General features: G+C 38.3%; 1 protein-coding gene across 7 annotated transcripts in view; it reads right to left on the bottom strand.

Moving 5' to 3' along the window:
• Positions 1-25878, bottom strand: part of DST (dystonin) — a 268181-nt gene that overhangs the window by 102213 nt on the left and 140090 nt on the right. For 6 of the 7 annotated variants that reach the window (XM_037393114.1, XM_037393116.1, XM_037393113.1 and 3 more), the window contains 4 exons: positions 15504-15638; positions 12900-12988; positions 12551-12686; positions 2046-2198 (listed from right to left, as the gene is read on the bottom strand). In XM_037393114.1, coding sequence (XP_037249011.1) covers positions 2046-2198; positions 12551-12686; positions 12900-12988; positions 15504-15638 — 513 coding nt within the window. Of the gene's footprint in view, positions 1-2045; positions 2199-3604; positions 3839-4795; positions 4943-5127; positions 5344-5501; positions 5649-5863; positions 11465-12550; positions 12687-12899; positions 12989-15503; positions 15639-25878 lie in introns of all 7 variants that reach the window. The other variant, XM_037393117.1, reaches the window with a different exon arrangement.

Genomic DNA, 25878 nt, shown 5'->3' on the forward strand with positions numbered 1-25878 from the left:
ATAGGAGTAAGTAAATTATTCACCAGATCATTCCAATTAACTTTATTGGAACAATCTCTGCTCTGGGGGTAAGCACCACACTTGCTCCTTTCTAACTTGGGAGCACATGACACATTACTAAATTACAGATAGGATTATTTAAAAAATAAAATCAGCATCTTAGAATGTTGCTGCAGCTCCATCTGTCTGTTTTTTTAAAATTACAAGTCTGTTAGCTTACACTCCTATTCAGACTGAGGCCACTTTTTCCTTTTGTTTAGCAGCTCAAATATTGTATTTCCATGTACACCAAAGAAAATATATCTTATCTTTTAGATATCCAGACACAAAATAAATCTGCTACGCTGTAGTTAGCAAGGTGAGTCTCCTGACAAGTTCGTTTCATTGCTATCTTAAGAGAAAGCTGCAGAAAGAAAGGGGACTGAATAAATGTCAGAAACTTGTAGTCAGCTTTCCCAGGTGGATGTTTTCCCATTCTTCTTGGTTTTGTTCAGGCCAGAAAAGCCATAAGAATATTTTTCTTTAGTTGTAACCAATGATCATATTTCAATCTCCAAGGATTGTTTAAGTCCATTAAATTTCATAGAGAACAGATGTTTAGTTTTAGTTTATCCAAAGGAGTTCGCCTAGTCCTATGATAGAGTCAGATAAAAAAAATCTGCCTCCCAGTTATCTGAAGGGAGCTTAAATTATAATGATAATTATGCTGTTGAATACATTCACCCAGTTACTGAAATAATTAAGGTTTTTTTCTTTGTATGAGTGCAACACTTGAAGCTGCAAAATAAAAATATTTGATTCACATTCTGGACTACAGATTTTGCAGCAATTATAGAACATAGTTTGGCAGCTAAAACTGCAGCTTGTTTTAACACTTTGGCAAGTATGTTTGGAAGATTTTCTTGGGGATGCTGCATCAAGACAATATTTTCTTTCTCTCACAAAGATCTCTGTGCTCCCTTTTCAACAGCTCACTGACAATGAAAGCTCTGATTTCATCTATAGAAGACCTTTTTTAAGCTCCCATTCCCTTCCTGAGACACACTTCTACAATGGTGTCTACAAGAAATTAGTCAGTAAATAACAAATCTACTAGGTAGTCACAAATAACGGATGGAAAAACCCCCGAAGCATATGCTGTATCATTCTTCACTCCCATGGGTACTCCATTTAAGCCATAAATTCTTAAAACAGGTAAGCAATATTAAGAGGTACCCCAGGGGTATCTGCATCTTTCCACTTAGAATAAGGAGAACTTTGTCAAACTAGATATGTTACTTTGAAGATAAGTAAAGCAAAGCAAGATGAATAAGGAAATCTCTGCCTTTATAGATTACCAAACCTGATTTTGAGCTCTTCTGTATAGTAAACTACTACTAGGAGAAGGAGGAAAAAGAAACGTACCAAGTCCTTCAGTCCTTTAACTATCATAAACTCAATTAGTATCAGTCAGAACAGAGTAAAAGCTTACAGGTGACAGGATACAGCTGAAAAGCAAGGCTGCAATAGGAAAGCAAGCAAGCAAAGGGCTCTGTTACGCAAGAACACCAAGGAGATCAACACCAGAAAAAAGAGAATTCAAACCAAAACAGGAGTAAGCCTCAGACAAGAGACAGCCTTGCAGCAGAATTCCTCAAAATACTGTGAACAGGAATAAGCACTCCCTGATACCAGTTAAAAAGCTGGCAAAATTTTTTAGCGTAATAAACATGCATGATTTTATCACAACTGACAGGAACAATCTTAAGCTAATATCTAACAAATTTCACAGCTGCTCCAGGAATGCTTCTTGAAATATCTAGGATGTGCTCCCTATTCTAGTGTCTCCAAGTTTGAAAATTTCTTTTCTCCCACTGGCACATAGTGAAGTATATTATTCATGGGCAGCAGTTTAGATTGCATTCCATTAAGCCTTTACTTCTGGTAGGTCAAACAGATCTATTCTACTCTCCTCTCACAAGACAAGTCTTGTTATTCAACAAAAGTCTAGTCACTCTCCTCTGCACTCGGTCTTCTCTAACTTATCTGACTAGAATTGTGCATACCTCCTGTTTGGTCTGGTATCGTTCCAGCTCAGCCTTGCTGTCTCCAATAACAAGAGACTCTTGCTGTCCAATTAGTCGATTTTCAGTCTGTGTAAGCAAATCACAGATTTCCTGCAGTTTCTCTCTGCATTCCTGCTGCCGTTCAGCCACATCCTACATTAAAGCCAAGTACAATTGAACAATAAAACAAAAATGTCCTCACTTCTGTAACTAACAGACACTCTTAACAAGGAATTACCTTTGAACATCAATATTGCAAAGCAGTAATTTTAAAAGTATGCTGTAAACATGATAGCGGTGGTACAAAGAGCAAGATGAAATACAGAAGTTATGGATAAACCTCAAATATGTTGTAAGTAAAAGAGACCACGTTTGATGGAATTGCCCAATAGAAGTCTGGCCATGCACATATGTGAAAGATGAAATCTCCAAACGACAGGAGTGAAAATCCAGTCTCTTAACCGCTTGAAACCTGTGATAAACACCATTAATTCTGAAAAAAGGATATCAAAACAGAGGTTAGTTGTGATTGTGAGTTAGCTCTTGTTGGTATGAATAATATGTTACCTGAATAGAAAATGTTGACTTTTTAAGCAGTAGAGAAGAACAAAACATGCAAGCTCATTATTGTTGCCAAGTTCTAGAAAAGTTATCTGTGCCCTTCCTTTACTCAATTTTATGTTTCTTTCACAAAGTAAGTTGGAGACAAATGTCCTTAGAATGACAAAATAATACAAAGTCTTTAGAATGCTAAAACACCTTTAATTATACATAAACCGGGGGCTGATGTGGTGGTTCTGAGTCTTGATAGTGCTTTTATGAGAGGAGATGCAGTTACACTGCAGCATCTTATTAGCCTCCTTTGACTCTACAAAGGCTGCTTATCCTTACTGACTGCAGCCATGCCAGTTGAGCTGGTAACTGTCCCAACTTGACTCATAGCTTTTCCAGCGCCCATACCTAGAATCGCAAATATCTTTGCTGATTTACTCCTATGTTTGTCCCTCTAACCTGTCTCAGTCAAAACAAGCTGAGGTAGCAAGGATTTCAACAAATCTGGGTCTTTGACTACAAAGACCTAGAAAAATGATCACATAAGCAGACAACCTGGCAAATTAAAGGAAAGAAAATCTTCAGCAGGACAGAAGTGATAAGCCATGGTACAACAGTAAATACACTGATCAATACAGCTGCAGCCAGAAGAGTTCGTGGCTTTATTTAATTGCTGATATAGCTGCTAAACAAACAACAGCTGTGAGACACCTCAAGTACATTTCCCTCATTGCTAGAAAGAGCAGACTTGGTCACCTCAGCCTGTACAGATCCTAAGGCCAAAAACTCTGTCTGTCCAAAATCTAATATGCTGTTTCTGTGATTGTACTAAGGAGAGACAAAAATGACAATTCACCAAACTTCATTAATATTATCTTTGTAGAACTATGGCTGTATCTGTAGTAAAACCTGAAAAGATAGGAATACACTTCATACGGCATGCTGGTATTAAAATTCCTCATCCATAGACAGAAACACTCAGCACACATTCACACAGAAAGGCAAACCTTCTGATCACCCCGCTCTTGCGCTGCCTGCAACTGAGTCTCTAAACTTTCCACTTGAGTTGCCACTGCTTCCTGCACTTCCTGAAAAGATTTCTGGGTGGTATTTAAGAGCCTCAGCAGCTGTTTGCTCTGGTTAGGAGAAAGATCTTGAGCGTGTTCAGAAATGAAGAACTGAACATCAAACGCAGTGGACTCCAGGTGCATTTTTTTACAGCCAAGCTCTGCAGCCCTGTTCTGTGAACGAAGAGAAGGAAATTAATAGCAATGAAGACAAAATCAGTACAAATAAAACACAAGTATTGCTACCCTCTTTTTTTTAGCCGCGGTAAATAAAAATTCTGTGCCCAAATCATTCTGACACATTCAGATATGGCATTTGAATTTCTGCATAGTTTGCCTCTGGGACAGTCCAAGTCCAAGTAATAAATAAGATGACCTTTAATATCTCTATTTCTTTGCTCTCTCATGGATGTTTGAAAACTGGCTGACCTTGAACTCTGGAAGATTTACGGCAGGTTAGGTTTAACTTTTCTAGGTCTGAAGACCCAGAAACGTTAAAATATTTACTTCTCAATTCCAGAGCGAGAAGTCCCACTGCCAGCAGTGTGGCAACTTCTGCCCACAGTTAGTCACTTTGCGTCCCTATGGCATTACCATGCATACTGGAACCCTATTAAAGCACAATAAAATAATGTAATTTTTACCATTCATACATACAGAGGTGTATGAACTTTACTAAAAATTTAATCTGATTTGTTTTTAATGACTCATTTCATGGATTGTGTAGTGAAGAAGCTTTTTATCTTTCCCTTTCTTCTTGTTCTGACATATAATTGATTTGGAAGGTAACTACACTTCAGTAAAGATTCTGGACCTCGTCCTTTTAATCACTGAAATATTTGTATTATAAATTAGATTTCCAAAAAGGGTCATATTTATTGCAACAAATTTAAGCAGAACCAACAGCCTTCTCAGGAAGTCGAACTCGGTCAAAAATCTTTTTGAGAGAAAAAGCAAATCAACACGTTTTTATTACTGGACTATCAAGCAGTTGTTGTCTTAAGTAATTAGTTCTAGCCATCTGTTTAAGGGACAGAGGTTAATGAGCAGGTATACAAAAGCTAGCTAATAATTAATAATATGTAGCAACATTTGTCAGAAGCACCAACACCTGCCATAAAGAATACTTACTTTAAATAGCTGTAAACTTTTCGTCAGCTCTTCCATATCATTAGTATTCACTGTGTAGTCATTCATGATTTTACTGTTTTCTGTGATCCAGTCTGAAAATCTCTGCAGTCTGCTTACAAGTTGCTGGTGTAATACTGCAAGCTTAGACTAGAAAGGGAAATCATATATTTAATGATACCCCTGCAGCCTAGTCACATTTTCTATCATATTAAATAGAATCATACACATACTTTTATATTAAGATAAAACAAAATAAAGCAAAATCAAATTCTGTTTAGCCAAATTACCTTGAAGAAAACCAAGGCAAAAACATACACTTGATAAAAACATACCATTTCCGAGTCAATAGCACTGATTATTTGTTTTGCTCGTTTTGAAGACGTATCACAGACCACCAGAAATGCTTCCTGCAAACAGTCATAGCTTATCTTTAGCTCTTCAAGTTTCTCTCCAGGAATATCTCTGTTACAAAACTTTAAAAACTCTTCTGTCAACTTCATCTCATTTTTTAGGATAATTGCAAAAGTAGCCAGTCCAGATTCAAATGACTACAAAGAGAACACACATAAAATGCATTAAGTTACTAAGCAAGAAGAACATTTAAATGTGAATTACTTTAACTATATTGGAAATCTCTCTTTGTTAATCTAAGGGCTCTTCCTAGCACCCATCACTGACATACAAGCATAAATAAGACTTTACTTACCTCTAGTTGTTCCAATTCATCTTTCAGTATTTCCAAGTTGTTACTATTAGGCTCCTGGTTATCTAAGTGGCTTTTCATATCCTGAAGCACTGCCAAGTGTCCTCGCATTTTCTCTGTTAACTTTAAACATTGCTGTACTCCATCAACCTGAAAATGAGTTTTAACAGTATGAAAAGATTTTTCAAACTAATAGACATGAAAACAAGCAATAGAATTCCTTGTTTTAATTATAGTTTATTTTAGTGTTATAATTTAATGTGTCAATCATTTTTCCAGTTTAATTATTCTTTCCAGCACTATGAAGGATTCATGCAATTCCTTTAACACAGGACCCATAGCACATACTAACTGTTGTTACTTACCATGCTAATAGGGGTGTCTTCCAGGTCTGCTTCTTTTGTTTTGAAAACAGGCTCAGTAAAGCCTCCGGACAGGCTCTCTGTCTTCCCATGCTCCCAGTCACACTTCCAAGCAACAGCTGCATCGTCTGCCAATGTTTTCTCTTTAGCAATTTCTGATCCAAACTCCAATTGTTCTGTTGAGAAAAGAGTACAAAGCCCGTCTACTTTGCCTTTACTCTCGTGTTCTGTGGTGAAACCAGCCACCTGTGAGCTTGTAAGCAAACCACTTATCAGCTCCTCTAACTTGCTTGTACGTTCATCTCCAGGTGAGATTTGAAAAACCTCCAGAAGTTCAGAAGCAGTAAGTTTTGGAACAGGAGCTTTCATATCTGTTTCAGTCTTCCTTTTGTCTGGGTCAGCAATCTTTTGCTTGCAGGATTCCTGCCTCAGAATATCACGAAGAAGATCAGGACTTCTGCAGTCAGGCCAAAGCAATGAAAGAGCATCACTGTCCTTTGGCTCTGTAGATGGTGTGGTAACCATGAATGCAGTTCTAACAGCATTGCTTATTTGCTTGAGATTTGACCCACTAGGCGTGTCACTCCCAAGCTGGGTGCTTCTAACCATTGTAAGTAAATTTTGCATTAACATTTTGGTATCGGAGTAACTCAGAGGTTCACCCTCCTGCTTGCAGTAAACATGTCCTGTTTTCAATTTCCTTTGTAATATATTCTTTAAGTCTTCCATTAGTGTATCAGACACTGCTGGTGATAGTGAAATACCTTCCTTGACTTGAAAATCTTTGCAGGGTCCCATTTCCTTTTGCAATGACTCCATGGACATTTGTTTTTTGAAACCACTTCCAAGGGGACTGGCCATAAAATTTTCTTCCTTTGTGTTTTCCAGCATCTCATGTTCTTTCTGGGCACAATAATTCAAGTCAGTCCCTATGCTGCTCAGAACTGCAGAAGAAACATCAGTAGTATGGGTATGACTCCCAGAAGGTAGCACTTCACTCCCATCTCCTGATTCTTTGGCATCCTCAATACTTCCTAAAGCATCTGCTTTTACTGGGGAAAATTCACTATTATTGCTGCTCTTTTTTTCTGAGAAGTCTTTAAGAACATTGTCAGTATTTTGACAGGTAAGTCTCCCCGTTTCTTTAGTTATGCTGATTTCCTTTGGTTTCACTCTATCAGTTGAGGGAAAAGAATAGGTGTGAAATTCACTTGAATACATTTCTTCCATATTCAGCAGAAAATCCTTTCCATTCTGTATGCCCTTCTCCCCTATTTCCCTGTCCATAAAGCAACAGGATTCAGTTTTATCCAATTCTGAATGGCTGCCGCTTTTTATGTCAGTTGTATATTGTTTCAAAGAAGTAGAAATGTTAAAATCTCTCTTAAATTCATCTGACTTCACACCACCTCCAATGTCAAGCAAAGCTTGATTAACATTTATTTTTTCTTTACTTGAAACAGGAGCTTCTCTATCAGCTTTAATTACTGATGCATCAAATATTTCCCCAAGGCTTTCCATCTGAATGGGACTTTTCCTTAGCCCCATGATATCACATTCCTCCATAATCTTTATTCTGTTTTTATTTTCTGTAAGAATTTCAAAACCTCTTCCTATTTGACCATGCTTCCAACCAGTGACTGGATGTACTTGGTCACTAAGTGAACTATCACTATCATTCACATAAGGCATATCCTTAAGGAATTTATTGTCCATTTGGGATGAACTTTCCTCTAGTTGTTCCATACCAGCCATATAATTTAATACTTTTTCCTCTGCAAATACTGCATCTCTCTGTCTTTGTCCATGGTTCGAATGTAATGTTGGCATGGTACTATTGGTTTTATTCATGCTATCACTAAGGCATTCTGAAAGCAGCAAATTTGTCTGAGTACTTTCATCATCATCAGTAGCTTGCTTTGTAATTAGGAAGGCTGTTACACGCTCATCAGATGTCACAGCATCATCAAGAAGCTGAGAACTTGGAACCTTAAGCTGTGTTTTATTATTTTCTTCACTCTTACAGGACATGCCTTTAGTGTCAAAGGTATTTTCAGACTGAACAGGCTCAGCAGTGTCTTGTGACATGTGTTTACTTTCGACACAAGTCCCATATCCATCTTCTGTTTCCTGCTGTCTGTTGTCTTCACTTGCACATGTAAGACCAACACATCTTTTCTCAGAATCATCTGATGCAGATTCACATTTTCCTGAGGATAGTTTTCCATTTTCATGGTTAGGCTGGAATTGCAAAGCATATACTGTCTTGCGGCCTAAAGAATAGCAACAGTCACCAATATTCTGATTATTTTCATTGCTATTTTCTATGTCTCCTAAAGAAATTAACAACTGGTCATCTTTGTTTATACATTGATGATGTGGATAAGAAATAACCATTTCTTCATCACTGTCAGAGTCATCAGAACTATCATAAACCTCTTCATAATCTTCCTCCTCCTGTGTACCTTCAGATTCATCCTCATAAGAGTCACTTTCTGCTTTCACTTCATCTTCCTCATCCCTGTCTTGTACTTCTGCTTCATACGTCTTCCGTAAGGAACTAAGGCCTCCCTCCTTTCTTCCTTCACTCTCCAGAGTAACTGGAAATTTTTGCTTCTTCTCTCCAAAGCTCCTTGTTCTTTCCCCTTCCTCCTCACGGATTCCTTCCATAGCTTCGGCACTTGCAGAAGCTGTATTTCTGATCTCAGGTTGCCCTGTCAAATTTACACGGACGGTCTCTCCAGCATTAGTTGCAAATTCTTGAAAAGAGCTGGTCTCTTCTCCTAGGGTTATTAGACCACCTCTCTCCTCTAGAAAATTTAATGGAACTGACGTTCCAGACAATTCTGGCTCTGGCGTATTATCGTCCCGCAGCTGCAAGGCATCAAAACCATCACCACCTTGAGAAGTGCCACAGGAATCATCATCATCCATTTGTGGAGTATCATAGACATCACTGTCATCATCATCAGCCTGAGGCGTTTCATAGACATCATCTTCATCATCATCAAACTGAGAGCTGCCATCTTCAGAGGCTACCTCACTGCATTCATGCTGCAAGCAGTTACTTTCAAACTGTGGGATGCCATCGCTCCCTTCTACTGATGAGTCAGAACTACTGTCACACAGTGGTAACTTCTCAAATGTGAGATTGCTTTCTCCTACTGTTAGCCTTTGTGCTGGGCTGTTACTGTCCCCCACAGGTGGTCCATCATGTAGAACAGTGTCGCCACCCAATGAAGGCCTGCAGTGCATGTCTCCACTGTCTTCTAGACACAGCTTACTCCGCAAATCCAGCCAGTCCTCCAAGGATAGCCTGTCATGTATATGAAGATAGTCCTCTAGAGATGGATTGTTACACACATCAGCGTAGTCCTGTAGAGGTTGCTCACTGTATCGATTATCCTCAAAAAGTAGTGTGTCACCACACTGACTAATATCTTCTGGAAGTCTGTATTCAGTATCTGAACTGATGGATGAACCAAGACTTCTCTGAAAATCATCTTTCTTGCTGCTACCCAGTACTATTCTGCTATTGTCAGCTTGCAATATGTGAGGCCTGTATTTTGTGCACCTTTCTAGCTCTCTCCAGGTTTCATTATCTGACAAATCATTCACACTTAAGGAATTTTCTGAGGTTTTATCATTCCTGTTTTCATTACACAGACCTTCTGCCATATAAATCTCTTCTTTCTCTGTTTCTGAAACAAGATTTGCATTTGAGTCATTTGGAAGACATCCTTCAATGTTTCCTGAATTTGCCTTCTGACTGTTAAGCTTACACAGTTCAGTCCACTCCGAAACCTCCAGACGACCTCTGACTCCATTCCTGTTCATGGAATTTTGAGTGCTACTTACTATGTTTCTAAGTTCTATAGGGTTAGTAATCAACGTCTCCTGTGTATATTCTGATTGCTCAGTACCAATGGCATTGCAAACATCTGGTCTACATGCACGGAGATCTTCTCCATGTGAAGATACATAATTCCCAAAATCTCCAAACTGATTTAATTTCCTGTTATTAGAAGTATTCTCAGCACCTGAAAGATAACCTTGAACACTGCCTGTGACATTATTTAAGTGGACACTGCCAGCTGACTTCAGGTTAATTCCTTTCGAGGTTATGTATTTGTTATTGAACTCTGTTTCTGACACACCAGCGTTATACGCAGCACCATCACCTTCCAGCAACCTATTGATAGCTTCTTGCAGTTGTCCATCATATAACAAAAGTCTTCCTCCAGTGTTTGCATCCATGTAACTATTCACCATCAGGTAAGATATGAATAGTTTCTTAGCTTGATCTATATTATGACATACAGGGTCTTCTGTGCCAGAATCTTCATGTTCCTCCTCACAGTCATGAAATACAGATGGTAGGAATTCGTATGTTGATAACCATTTTGCAGCTTTTTTACAAGGGGACTGTAATTCCTCTACATTGGGCATTTTATCTGGCAAAGTCACATTGGTCAAAACAGATAAAGTATTGATGTCTATTATCCCTGATTGTGCGGCTTTATCTAGACTGAGTATTTCACAAGTTTCTGGAATGTAAAGTGCAGCTATTTTCTGTCTATCATTTAGTATTTTGAATGCCAGCTCATTTGTTATCATCTCTTGGTGCAAAGAAGTTGATACAGGGAATATTTCACCAGTGTGAGGCCAGATTAGTCCAACAAAGCCTCTCTGTGCTTCTAATACCAACAGTGCACTGGTGGATGATATTAAGTTGCATTGTACTGCTTCATCAACAGTCAAGCGTTGTCCTGAATTTTGACAAAGGATTCCACCAGTCTGCACCTGATGCGTGAGGATCCCACAAGCTGTGTCCTGATCTATCATCCCTTGTCTCATAGCTTCCTCCACAGTCATTCTCCTCCCTGAGTCAGGGTCAATTATACCTCCAGACATTAACTGAGCACCCAGCAGCCTGAACATTGTTTCCCGATCAATGAGTCCTTCATGGGCTGCCCTCAAAACGGTTATCCTCCTTCCACATTTGAACATGATTCTGCCTTTTTCTTGTGGTTTCACAGGTAGGAGTCTTAGCCCTGTTTTTTCATGCAATATGCTTCTATGAATCATCTGTTCAAGGGAAATCTTCTCAGCACAGTTGGGGTCTATGAGATCTTTACCTATGTCTTGTCTTTCCAGAAGTTTTGCATATAATGTTGGAGAAATTAGGTTTCTCTGGAAAGCATTCTGCAAGGTCAGGTTTTCTCCAGTAGATGGCAAAATCAAGTGCCCAGTTGAAAGCTGATTCTCAAGAATTTTAATAGCCACAGGTTCTGAAATTAAACCTTGTTCCAAAGCTGAAGCAACTGGAAGATTTGATAATGACGACCCTGAAATAAGTTTCTTTGCATTACTTAATTCCTGCAACTGCAACAGAGTCTGCTCATCAATTAGGGCATGAGCTTTAGCTTCTTCCAAATCATAACATACTCCTAATTCTGGAGAAATGATTCCAGAAAGGATCAGCTGATTCTCAAGCAATCTAATTCCAGTGTCATAGTCAATAAAACCTTTTAAAATAGACTGAAAGACTGAAAGGACTTCTCCAGTCGTTTGGTCAATGACACCAGCAATGACTTTATTCACCTAGAAAGGAACATAAAAGAAATGCTATCACTATTTTCAGACTGTATTTTAAATTTTATTTCTATTTTGAATGCATGATAAGCATAAAAACATGTACTTACCAGGCCTGGAGGAGTGCAGTGAATGTTAGCAGCTCAAATGCGCAAGTGATCTATGTCAGTCATTCAACAGCACACGATGTGATAAAAGATTTAAAATCAACATGCATCTGTGAACTGAAAACCTATGCTTTGCATATATAAATAGGGTTAGTGAAAGACAATAGAAGAAATGATTGCAGAGTGAGCAAATAGAACATACACCTGAAAGGCAAATTTTCATGCTCTAAATGTCTGTGAAAGGTTAGACTATTCAGAAACAGTATGTGATTCAAATCCACCATGCTATTCATGTTTACAGCATACAGCACTTCTGTATATACACTCAACAATATGGAATCAGATACTCTAGAATCAAATATTGCATTTAGTTTGCATGGAAAGCATGAAGTCAGTTTGGCAACATAATTTGAACTAATTACACAGACACTGCCTCTATGCGTATATGAGAACAGTCGTTTGCAACGTAATTTTTGAGAATTCCGTATTTAAGATTAAGATCCCATTAACAAATGTATTTGTAGTGTCTCAGAGCTAATCACATTATGTGCTCTTATTTTCATATCCAGGTAAGTTTTAAGAAAAACTGAAAGTAGATCTCTTCTAGGACATTTCTGAGCGATATATGGGAGAGATTAACAGGTTATTTTATGGTGTCATTTTTGCAGCAGAAACATAGACTTATCTAGCAGTCAAAGAATGGCTTTTAAGAGAAGAGTTAAGAGATGAATGATTTGTTTATCTTTCTTCATGCAAGACACAAATTATTAAGACTCTCCACAAAAAAATCTGATGAGCAGAATGTTCATATGCACGGGTAAGGTCACACACAGTATTCCACAGCAAATACACAAAAACCTTCAGTCAATTAAAACATGTTCCTTCACACACAGTTAATTGCAGCTTCTTCTTTTGCTGATCATGTGTGGTTCCAAAACCATGCAGTAAGCCCCAAAAGAGACTGAAATCTAAGTTTCAATCTTGTTACCTTTTCTTCCATCTTTTCATCACCCAGATACTGTGCTTCCTGCAGCTGTTTCAAAGCTTCATTGGCTAACAAGCTGTAGCTCTCCTGGAGGGATCTGACTTGCTTTTCCATTTCATTTCTCTCTTCATCTGTCATTCTATTAAGAAAAAAAGAAAAATGGGAGGAGGTCTCTGAGTAATCTGTAACCTGCAGGGAGTTATCTGTTTACCTTTACTTAAAAAAGGGGAGGGGAAATTGGTAAAAGTACTACTAAGCGGAACTGTAAGATGAGGCTATGATATCTTTTTAAACAAACAGGATGTACTGATTCAATTCATTAACATTATTGGAAAAATAAAAAATGGCATACTTGTCACTGTGCTTAGCTAAAAACGACTGAGTAGTCTGCAGAGTTTCAGCTATTTGTTCTTTCTTGGTTGACATTTCATGCAGGGAAATCTGAAAAATAAACAACCTGTGTTCAAGACTTAACTATGCACATATATAAAAAGAAAAACAAGCATACTATCTCTTTACGGGACTAAAATCAATAAACTAGAGGGTTTTTTTAAATACCAGCTGTTCTTAAAGCGATATTCGTTATTATGGAATTGTACCATTTACATATATATATATATGTCATTATGGTATGTCTTTTGGTTTAAGCAAGCTGTTTGTATTAGAAAACTATCGAGTGAAATAAATATAATTTATCTCAAATTGTTGTTTGAAAATCAACCAATCATTTAAAATCACTTACTATAGCTGGCACAGATTAAAGCGGCTTCATAAAGATAAAGGTACAATGATCAAGTTCAAGAAGTCACTCACCAAAATGAGATAGCAACTTTTTAAAAAACCATACCAGAAGGCCACAAGCCTTGATGAAATTCAATGACAAGGACAAATGCAGTATCAGACACTTGGAAAAAATGGATTATTTATTAATATTGTCCCTGCTATAATTTCTGTGTCATCCCCACTAAAGCACTTGTTGTGGCAGAGGAACTTGCAAGAATTTAATCTTACAACTTTTCTGAGAAACTGCCTGCAGTCTCTTCAAAGAAAAGCACTTTTTTGGATAAATAGGAGCAAAGTATCAAAGGGAAGTCTATAACTTTGTTAGAAAGTCCTAGATAATGTTCGACATAAGTGCTAAGAGAACTCTAGCAAGGCACTTGGGCCCTGCATTCACCTGGGTCTGGACACAACCAATTCTGTCCCTGTGTGCGCTGTGCCAAAGGGCCTGAATGCGGTCTGGGAAGAACCTCCCTTTGCAATCACTGCCAGCAAGCCACAATCCCACCACTTGTGCTGCTCAGACAGAAACCAAGAGAGCAAGCACTGCATGCGCTGCAGAAGATGATGTGAGCAGGCTGAGGCAGCAGGTGGGGCCATGAGCTCCACTTTGCTCAGGGAACTGATACTGCTGTGGATGCTAATGCACACCCTGTCACTACCAGCACCAGCTTCCCCACCGGGTCCATGATTACACCCCACAGCAACCCCACTCCCCCATGTTTCAGCTGACATTGGCTGTCAAATCACTAGTCTACACGTTTCTACAAAACTTGTCGAGGTACCCATGCTAGTCAGTGAAGTCACTAAACCAGGCACCTCTGGAAGATGCCACTACTGCGCTGGGGCCATTTCACAAGGGAAGGAAACACCCTCAGCAAACACCCATCTCCTGCACGCCAGAGGAAGCCAAGGCAGCTAACCCACAGGTTACACACTGAGGACTCCGGCTGCATGGGGAAGATGCCACCCATAGTTGCTACAGTAAGCCAAGATGCTCTAAGGAGTTGAGCACTGGCCCAATGCTGACAAAGGTTTGCACTGTTGTCATTAACAAGGGCAGAAAAAGACCAGTGTTGAACGTTTTTGCAAATCCTGATCCTTACTGTCAGCGATTTACCAATCAATGTGTTCAAATTAATACACACTTCCTCCTATACACACAGGGACAAACTCTGTAACAGAACTAGCACTGGTCCCCTGCAAACAAGCAGCACGCTGGGACTGGTGGCCATCAGGACTGCAGGACTGCCAACCTGCCCAACAGCAAGCCTGATTTATGCACGTGCTGCTCCAGCGGCTCTAACAGGCACCAGCACGCATGACCAAAATAAAACATGCAGCAACAGGCTGCCAGGAGGGCCAAAATCATGTTTTCATGACCACATCCAGCCCTGTACTGAGGGATGTGGACAAGACACTGCTCTGTGCCTCTGCTGCTCAGCGTGCAGATATACCTTCACCTACTAAAATCTTTTTAGTTGTCACTAAGCTATTTTGTGGAACAACTCTAGCCAGGGGGCTGCTAGAAATGATATGATGTTTCACAGATGGAAATTTATGGTCAAGAGTTAAAATGTACGCAACGACAATGCACCTGTTAAATACAAAGGTGTCAAGATGGGCCACTCCAGCAGCCTGGGGACTAGTGCAATAATAGAGGGCTCAGTCAACACCTGTTTTGACTATCCTGTAAGAGGACCCCTCAGAAAAACTTCGTAAAAGCGAAAAGAAACCCAGTCCTCAGGCACCTCCTGCCAACTTTCTCCTTCCTGGTGCCAGGGTAGAAGTTACCAGGCTTATTCACTGAACTGTTTCAGGACAAGGGGGCAGACCTAGCAAGTGCCAACCAGCCAGGACGCGCTGTCCCTCTACAGGGGGTGAGTTACGGTGTGCAGGTCTAGTTTCTCTAAACTGACATTTTGTAGCACCAGAGTAAGTCACACGGCAGGCCTGTAAAAAGCAGCTTGCACTTCTTCCCAAAATGTTTGTGTCCCTAAACACTGATGATCATTTATCCAACCCTCTACTCACAGCCATATGTGAAATTACATCTTTAGTAAAATGTGGATAGTGACTGGAGGAAAAAAAAAAGTATTTATGGAATATTTTGTGATTTTAATCAACACAAAAGCCTAAAAAGAGGAAGTGGTATTTTACCAAAAGACATCTGTACCTGCTGCTTAGGCAAATCTGTCTTTTCAGCTTTTTCTCCCTCTTCTTTGCCAAGTGTCTGGCTGAGGTTTGACACCCATTTCAGTAAATCCCCAGCTTTCTCAACATATTCCTTCTTTTCTTCTTCCATTGATTTCTGATGAGCACCGCAAATTGTAAAAAACATGTAAGTTGTTGGAATATTTAACATCAAAGTCCACAGAAATACAATTCTACCACAATAGCAGTATTACCATGTAAACATAAAATTATTCCTTTTTATTTAACACCACATGCATTACTATGACAATTTGACGTAGGAATGAAAATGCCACATAATTACAGTCACTAACAAAGTAATTCCTCAACTGATTTATGATTATGATTACGGTGCTTATTCATACACATGTACATCCATTATAAAATGACTGATATTAAGAAAAAGCGTACCTTCCCAGCCATTACTCAGCAGATAAAATCTAAACAACATTTGCATATAAAGTATCTTTCAATTGCTGCCTTTGCATTACCCTCAGGTGTGGAAATGTATAGCCAGCACAGGATACCAGCATTTTGCCATCTATGTACTTGGATTACTAAATTACAGTTAGGAAGAATACATTGCTTTTGTGTCTACAGAGACAAGAATAATCGAAGTAAAATACTGAGACATTTAATCTTTTCTGCACAGGAAAATATATATTATTTTTATAGTAGTACACCCTGTAAGTAGTTTGAAACTTCTCAATACTTTGACAACATGTTTAAGAGCCCTTCCGTGCATCACAAGCAAAAATGAAAACACTTTCTTTCAATCGATTTTTTTTAATTTGATATGCAATTGTAATTCATTTGCCTATCAGAGCAGGAAAACTATTCTAAAAAAAAGTTACACGAAATGAGAGAAAAAATTAGGATATATAACTTTATGATGTGACTAGCTCACTAAAATTAATGAAATACTGATGTGAGAAAAATTAATTATGCTTGTGTGTTTACTGGACTGCATATTTCACCCTTGTATACTTTATTGCCACTTCTGTAGCATAAATAATAAATAATACAAATTGATTTGTATTATTACATTATCAGGTCACATGAAATACTGCATTGCCTTCATTCGCAAAATGAACAATCCCTTTCAATTTTTAATGTAAGAATCCAATTGTTATCTCACCTAAATCTACCCATTTTGCACTAATGTTAACTCCACCAACCTCAGAGTAACTTCTCATTTATACTACCCACATGTAGATAATGTCAGACAAGGCCTTCAGGTAAAGACTGAACATATAAACTGCATTTTGAAATTACGAGTCTGCCTAAATTAATCTATAAATTTCAACTTTGTAACAAGTAATATATAATTCTAGTTGTAGTGGTTTATACTAACTAGTGGTTTGTACTAATTAGTTTTACAACTCATGATTACATTAGAAAACACCATTTATAACTTTCCGTAAAGGCCATTATCAAAATTTTCCTTGACTTGAATGGGTTTTAAAGCAGGTCCCAAAATGAGTCTGTTCATTTGAGTTTGTTCTGTTGTATTTTCCATCTTTGTTCCATTATGAATTATAGTAAAGACTGGAAATTCCCGTTTTCATAGGCTGAGCTGCTTCTAACAATCGCAGTCCAGTGTGGCAATCAAAAACAGCTCTTTCTAAAGCCTCTTTGTACGTTAGCTTCTTCTTTGTTTTGGGGCATGTTAAAACTTTAACATAGAATTTTTCATCTTTCAGCTTTGTAGCTGTGACAGCATCAATAATACCATTCTTAATTGCATCCTCCATTGTTAATCTGGAATGAGACTTTGCATCTATCAACCCACCAGTCAAGTACTGATACTCCAGGCAGCGCATGCCCATTTCCTTGTCTACAGCATTTAACTGCATAGCTTCAACAGCTGACATAACTGTGTTCCTCACAGGGTGAATGACCCCAGTAAAGATCAGTTCAAACTGCTGGATTTGCTTGGCACAACCATCATCAACTAACTCCCTTTGCAAAGCTTCTGAAATGCTGTACTTTTTCCCAGTAAATGGATCAATTATGCCTCCTGTACTAACCTGAGCTTCAAGACATCGGAGGGCAGTAACTCTGTCTACCAAGTTTTTGCGTGAGGCTTTTAAGACTGGAATTCTTTCATTGGTTTCAGAAACCCAGAACCCTGCAATAGGACTGTTTAAATCTTTATTTGGCTGTGAACTGCTAACTAAAATATCACCGAACTCATTAGCTGTGATTAAACCCTCCTTATATTTACTGACTAATGCTCTGCCAATTCTACCCTGATTTACAGTCTCCTCGATATTAAACTGTACACCGGTTTTAAGATCTGTAAGCAAAAGAAAAGAATTCCCATCAGAGTCAAAACATGTAGACTCCTTCCAATCAAATTCTTGTCTTGAAAGCTCAAGATATGTAGCTTTATCGACACAATTTTTTTTATAAGCCTCATATGAAGTCATTTCAGCTCCTGTTTTGACATCTACTACAGAAATTTTATGACTTTTTTCTGCTGATGGGCTGCTTATTTTCCTTTCACCAACTGGAAGCAGAAGGCATTTACTGCTTACACTGAACAAACACATTTTCAGCAAATCACCGTAGTACATAGCTTTCCTGTTATTTGGATTGTGAAAACATTTTGCATTACTAGAAGGTTCATGCAAGAATTTTAAAATTGTGTTATTAAGCAAGCCAACCTGCACGGCAGTTTCTGGAGGTACACGAACACTTCTTACAGGATCAATGACCCCCCCACTTGCAATCTGAGCCTCAAGGATATTTTTACCTTTTTGTCTTTCTAAGAGTCGAGCTTCCATAGCCTGATACACAGAGATCACTTTCCCAGAACAGCAATAGCCCAAAACAGCTTTCTCTGCCTCAAGCAATCTACTCTTGAATTCATTATCTGTAAGCCCTCTAACAACTGAATCATCAACAGAGAACTTCTGACCTGTTGTGGGATCAATGATGAAACCAGTAGCTGCCTGGGCCTCTAAAAATGCTAATGCCAGCGCTTTCCCTATGATTCTTCTCTTTGCTGCTAAAGCAAAAGAGAGTATCTCTTTGCTGGATTCAAGGTACAGCCCAGCTATAGCTGTAGGTTTAGTTAAAAATTTTTCAAGACTTTTCTGAACCTCGTCAATCGTTTTCTGCCCTGAATGGAGCTGCTCAACCGTGAGCCTGTCTAAAAGTTTAACTTCAGTCAACTGTCTGGCAGTTACATCATGTCGGAGACCTTGAAATTTAATATCATCATATTCCTCTGTAAAATATTCCAACTGAGTATCAGCAGCAGCAGTTTTCAAAATCTCTTCCCCTAAGAAAGAGCTCATCTTCGCAACGTCTTCTTTCCTAAACCCTTCAGATGTTTTGTATCCCTCAAACATTCTCTCTTCGTTACCAAAAGTCTTGGCATTTTCTTGATTTAATGTTGTGACTTCAACATGCATGTCATACTGCTTGCTCTTCACTATCTGTAAATAGGAATTTTTTGACACAGTGAGAAATACATGTGCAGAACTACGCTGTAGATCATTCGCTCCTAAATCCACCACCAGAGAAACCAAAGGGAGAACTTGGAATGTAGTCAGAAAGGAGAACTGCTACTAGTGTTGGAGAGCAGAGAAATATAGCTAGCTAGAGTTTTAAAGTGCATTTGCCATTTCAATGTTTATTCAGTAACAGGAATATGACTAGACTAACCAACAATAACTGTTGTTTGTTATTATATGAACTTAATGCCATTAATCAAAGCTAATTTTAATGATACAATGGCGTATGTGAATTCTTACTTCCAACACAAACTTTTAAAACAATGTGTTTCTTAGCTATTAACAAACCTGCGACAAAGGTCTAATGAAAAGCTTTTTGTGTCATATATATAAGAATGAAGGGGTTCCCTTCACCAAGGTAAGAACATAAAAAAACATTAGAGAGAATACAGAATAGTAATGAAGTATAACTACAACCAACCAACAAAACAGACCAGTAAAAAAACAGCATTAGGAAGGCAAACCCTCACAAAATGTAGCATGTACCTCCAACGGATGCAGTTTTACCACTCCTAATTCATGTTTCGTGTCTTCTCCATGTCTAACAGTTTGTCTAGAACTGTGTAGGTTCCTGTTTCTCAGTTTGTCCCTTTCAGATGTTGCAGAGATTTGGTTCGCTTTATCGAAAGTTATCTGGAACTGCGTACTCATTTCAGAAACAAACTCTGTGAAAGATTGGGGGCTTGAATCTTCTTCTAGGGAATGGTTTATTCTTGACATCTGGAACTGCACTTCTCTTGGTATCCTATCATCAGCACTCACGTACAGTGTATTTCCTTCTATCTGATCTGATTTAAAACCTGATCTCTCTTGTTTCTGCCTTAACAAAGGTGAGCTAGGTTTTGCATGTGGAGGAAGCTGTTCAAATTCTCTAGCTGCAGTGTCACTCGGATAATTGAAATCATTCCCTCTTCTCTCACAGCTCAGTTTAGATCCAGAATCTTGGAGTTTAGTATTTTGCTGAACTTCATTCTGAAGCAAAAGAAACCTGTGTTCACTGTCCCTGGCCTGCAGATCCACTTTCTGTTTCAAGCTCTCAACCACGCGCTTCTGCATTTCCAGTTCTTCCTCAAGTTTCCTGCACTTCTGGTGATAGTCCATTTCAGCCTGCTTTCCTTGCTGTAGTTGTTCATGACATTTTTCAAGCCTTTCCTGCAAATCTTCCATTTGTATCTTGTACAACATGATGTTTTCCTCAGCCATATGCTTTTCCTGCTGAAGAGCAACACACTCTAGTTTTATGCCAGAAATGTCCTTTTCTGTGATGCTATGGGATTCCAGTAATTTTTCAGCTTTTTTCCTGAATTCCTCTGCAGAGTGTTTAAACTTAATGGATTCCTCTTGAAACAGAATCATCTTCTTGCGTGCCATTTGTTCATCCAGAGTTTTCTGATGGAGTTCATCCTGTAATTTTTTTAATTTACTACTTAGCTCTTGTATATGAGCTTGTTGTAGTTGTATCTTCTGCTCACTCATTCTTTTTTCCATAGTTAGAGCATTCATTTGGGCATTTAGATTTTTAACCTCCCGGTCAATGGTTAGGGTGGAAGCACTCTGTTTATCACATTTTTGTTTATATTCACGAGCCAAGTCTTTTGTTTTCACTAGATCAGCTTCTAGGCTTTTGATTTTACACATGAATTCTTGCTCAGTTATTGTTTGCTTGTGCAATTGTTCATTTGTTGTACGCAGCTGCTCTTTGAAACCATCTGCTAGGGCTTTTAATGCATCATTTTTCCTCTGAATACTTTCTTTTTCCAAAGTCATCTTCTCCGATTCAGACTGAATTTGCTTCATCTGTAGCTTTGTTTCAGTATTCCATTTATTAAGGTCCTCTATCTTTTGTTTCAATGATTCTGACAACTTACTACTTTTGGCTAATTCATTCTTCAGCATTTGAATTTCCTGCTGGTTTTCTTTCTCTGCTTTTGTTTTTTGAAGCAACTGTTCTTGAATTTTCTTATATTGGTCTTGAAGATTATTTGCTTCTCCTTTGCATGACTGTGTTCTGTGTTCAGCTGCCAGCTTCTCTTTTTGAAGAGAACTGATTTGTGAATGTAAATGTTTGATAGTGATTTCAGTTTTTGTCTGTGATCTAGTTAATTCTTCTACTTCTCTTTTTAGCTGTGTCTTTTCTTGCTGAACAGATTTCAGCTCCTCCTGATAGTTCATCTTAATTTTCTTAAGATCTATAGCTTCTTGCATCACCTCCTCAGCTTTACCAGTGGTTCTATGTAGCTGCTTGTCCAGTTCTTTCAACTGTTGCAAATACCCCTGCTCTACTTGGTCTTTTTCCTCCAACTTAATTTTTAGGCATTTAAGTTCGCTATTGACTTTATCTAGGTTTTCTTTTAATAAACGAGACTTTTCTTCTGTTGATGATTTCTGAAGCTCAATTTCATTCAGTTCATATTTCAGATCTTTAATAGTTTTATCAGCTTTTTTGTTAGCAAGGGTTAGCTCATCGATCTTCTGTTTAAGCTCTTCTACCTTTTTGGCTTCTTGTTTCTTCTGGAAACTTGTAATTTCAGAATCAGGCCTATAGTGGCTGCCTTGCCCAGCTGTGAAAGTCGGCAGGGAAGTTTCTCTAGTTACAGAGTACCCACCTTCAACAACCTTCCTTCTGGCTTCAGTCCTCTCTCTTTCTTGCAGCTTTATTTCTGACAGGTTCACTTTAAATTCAAGATCTTGTTCCATTTGCTTTATCAGCTTCATAAGTTTCTCCTCTCCTTCTGTTTTCTTCTTCAGTTCCTGCATTAAGTTTTTTTTCTGTTGCTCTAAATCATGAAGATTAGTATCTTTTCTTCTTAGATGCTCTTCAAGGTTTCTTCTGGTAAAGGTGCTTTCTTCTATCTGATTTCGAAAAGCACGAAGGTTTTCTTCCAGTATACTTCTTTGAGTCTCTGCCTGAAAAATGAGCTGCCTTACACACTCCAACTCCTGCTCTGCATCTGCTTTCTCCTTCTCAATGCTCTCTAGATCTATACGACACTGCTTTGCCTCTTGCTCAGCCTTGGTCTTCTGACGACAGATTTCTTCCATGTCCTTTTGCTGCTTTTTCCGCTCTATTTCTGCAGCTTCCCTCACTTTAGGGAGCTCTTGTTCCACTTGGAACTTTTGATTCTTCATATCCTCCAACATCTCCTCAAGTGTTTTGACCTTTCCCATGAGTTTTCTGTTCTCATCGATTGTGCTATTTTGCTGTGCCATTAGATCTGAATATGCCTTGCGCACTGATGCTTCCTCATTCTTCAAAATCTGTAAAAGAACGAAGTAAGTTGGAATGTACTTTTTGTAATACAGCAGATAAAACATCTTGGGTTCTTTGAAAAGCAGAATGGATAATACTTACTCATATATATACGGTACGTCCAGAAAGTAGGACGAGCAGTTCCCACCACCATCACCTTCTCTTGAAGGCTTCAGGAAGTTACCATTAGCCAAATATGAAACCCTTCATAAAGACATCCACAAAGCGAAGAAGTCCTGAAGCCTCTCACTTCAGTCAGATGCCTCTTAGCGGTAAGCAGCGTCAAACAACAGCTCGCATATGCTTTTTCTCCAAACAAATAGGTAGAGCAAACAGTGAGCCAAACACTATGTGCAAGAATTCCCAAGTAGAAAGTGGCCTACCATGTCTGGATGAGTTTAGTAGAAACTGGAAGAAGGATTTTGTGCTCACAAGCAAAAATAACACAGGAGGAGTTCGGAAATTCCCTCCGAGAAACAAAACAGTATCTAGAGCTAGAGCCAAGATGCATCAGCTCCAGAAAGAGAAGAATCTAAATCCCAGTACATCTATGCTCTGTACTAGCTCCACAGTCCCAGTGCCTCCACTGGCCCACCTGGGGGACTGGTAAGAGCACAGCTGCTCTGCAGTGCAGACACAGTTCAAAGTATAAACATGGTAATTAGGAAAATCCTAGTGAAAACCAGTCAGCTAGTATTCTCTGTATGTTGGCAGATCAAGGGAAACTCTTACAAGCAAGATGTGCATTCAGTAGTAACAATATTTTTGAAACTATACATACCTTGTCTTCATTAGCACTATTATGACATTAGTTACCAAATATGAGCTAACATGAGGTAAGAACACACCTATATTCCTAAGATCATACCAACATGACATGAAGGGCAATTATAGCAACATTTTCTAATAAACAATATGTTGGGTTAGTTCAAATTTACCAGATTTACTTGATTTTTCATACGATATATGAAACTATTTCCTAAAAGGCTAATGCAAAGGCAGCTTCTTCAGTTCCTCTCCGTATTTCCCCATGTCACAATTTTGTACAGACCCCACTGGATACAAGACATTTATTGGTTTCTTATTAGACCTTCTTTTACGCTCCCATGGACACAAAATCTAACGTATTATGCTTGAAAAAGAAGAACTAAAAATACAGATACAGTCACAAACTACGCCATGTTGGCTTTCATTATTTCTAATCAACCTGGCTGAGCAGCAGCTGGGTGGAGAAAAGGATGGTAATTAAATAGTAATACAAAATAAACAAAAATAAATTTATAAGAACTAAAAAAATGTAAGAACCTCAAAATGCATTTACTAATCTACCATTAGTATACTCATTGTTTAAATTATGTTCAATCAACTTTAAATCACTTGACCTTGACACAGTTTGAGATTCAAATGTTGATTTGGATTGGTTTAGAATCATTCTTAAATTAACTGTTTCATTTGCATTGCATAAACACTCGTGTACCTTAATAATAGTTGTGCTCCTTTTTTCTTCATTATCATTGTCTCTTTTGTTTTTCTTTTCTGTTTTTTCAAGTGAGGATTTTTTCCCTGCTTTTTCACAGAATGTTTTCTGGAGTTCAGTGGTTTTTCCAGGAACCTTTGTGCTACAGCCCTTATCTCTACTGCCCATTTCTGCAACCAGCAATAAATCTTTACATTTCTGGCCCTGTTCTAACTTGCCTGCTCCATTCTGCTTATTCCTGCCTATATTTATGTTGTCTAAACCATAGGTGTTACCCTGTGACATCTTCTTCTCACTTACTTTCTCATCATGGCTCAAAAACTTTTTTGTTAATTCATGTTTTGATAATGGAAAATAATCCTCTTCTCCAGAAATAATTTCTGAAAGGGCTGTGTTTGAATTTAAATCTCCAGCATCTTCTAACAATGCTACACCTGAACTTAGATCATTCTGCACCAGTGACACTTCAAAATCTAATGGACAACATTCAGAGACTTCTGCTGCATATTGATTCTCTGAAATACTTCCTGAAGAAACAGGCAAAATTTCTTGCATTGTACTCTTGGCTTCTTTTGGATTTAAAATTGATTTTTCTAGGGTTTTGTTTTCAGCTATGAAACTTATATCCAGAGACGGTCTGTGCAATTTATTAATATCCCTTTCAACACTACCAGAAATGCCTGGATTGCTCATGGATTGCAAATGTAACTTTGTTTTTTCACTTCCATAGTGCACTGCCAGCTCTCTGGAAGAGGATGCAACTTTCTCTAAAAGTGTTGCATCCCTTACACCTTCTTCACCACACACTTGAAACTCTCTGTGTTCAGAGTTTAAAGTATTATGGCTACTCCTTTCTGTAAAACAATGTTTTTTAGGCTTACATTCAAATTGAGTTCTTGGTGAAAAATGTTGCTGCTTATAAGGGCTGATATCCAGGACATGCTTTCCAGTTTCTAGAGTAACTTCATCTTTCTTCGTTATTAGCTCAAAATTAGTTTTTGATTGCATCACACATTCTTCCTTTGTTGAAACAACACCCCCTGCCTTTCTTAAAAATTTTTTCCCTGTGATTTTTTGTATCATTTTCACTTCAGGCAACTTCTTTGATACTTCCTGTGTTTCCTGCCTCTCTCCATTAACAATTTGATCATTTAACAGTTCGCTACGATCATTATTCACACTCACACAAATCTCAGCTGAAACAAAACAATCTTTTCTACCATTTTCTTCTTTACTTTGGTTACCAAACCCCATTAAATTATCTATCTCTGTATGTAGCTTATTTTCTCTGTTGCCACTAATGCTACTTTCTTGACCACCAAAATCTAAAAATTGCTTTAATGTTCTATCAATTTTGATTTCATCGTATCTGTCTACATCTAAACTTCTTCTTTCAACTTCCAATTTGTTTTCTGTGTGTTTAGGTTTACTGGAGGAGTTACGGTTTTGCAAATATTCGACATCCATCGTGCTTTCATTAGGTGTGTTTTTCTCTCTGAATTCAACAGCTTCGTTACACCCCAAATGTTGAAAGACCTCAGTTGACTTCACAGGTTGCTGGAGTTCACTCTCTTCTGGTAAGCTCTGAGCATGACAGCACATGGATTAAACTGAGATATCACGGAAAGCATCTTGTTTTTTCCTTATTATGTGCATTCTTAATGCCATTACTGAGAGTTAGAAAGAAAGACTGGCATGGAAGAAAATCTTGGAACAATCACAGACTTCAGGGGTCTGATCCCAGAAGAAAAAAAATTACCATTCCTCCTTTGAGAAGGATTATTCATCTTCTGATTTGCTACCCTGATTACAAAGAAAAAACCCATCAAATCAAATCACTTTTGAGTCTGGAAACCTACTTAGGTTATCTTCAAAGAAGCTATCAAAGATTTAGAAGGCTGCCGGTAGGTGGCGGAGGATGGAAGATAGGGGCTGTCTGATTCCCAAAAAAAGCAGTCATGGAGATTCAGAGCAGGCTGAAACTTGAGAGCACGCACAGGTTTCTTTTTCCTTGTTTCAATTCTTGTTCTTTGTTTCACTTTTTATTCTTGATACCCTTAGCATTATTAGCCATACTAAATCCTCAGTAATAATGGCTACTTATCAA

Source organism: Falco rusticolus, chromosome 6, assembly GCF_015220075.1.
Source record: "Falco rusticolus isolate bFalRus1 chromosome 6, bFalRus1.pri, whole genome shotgun sequence".
NCBI lineage: Eukaryota > Metazoa > Chordata > Aves > Falconiformes > Falconidae > Falco > Falco rusticolus.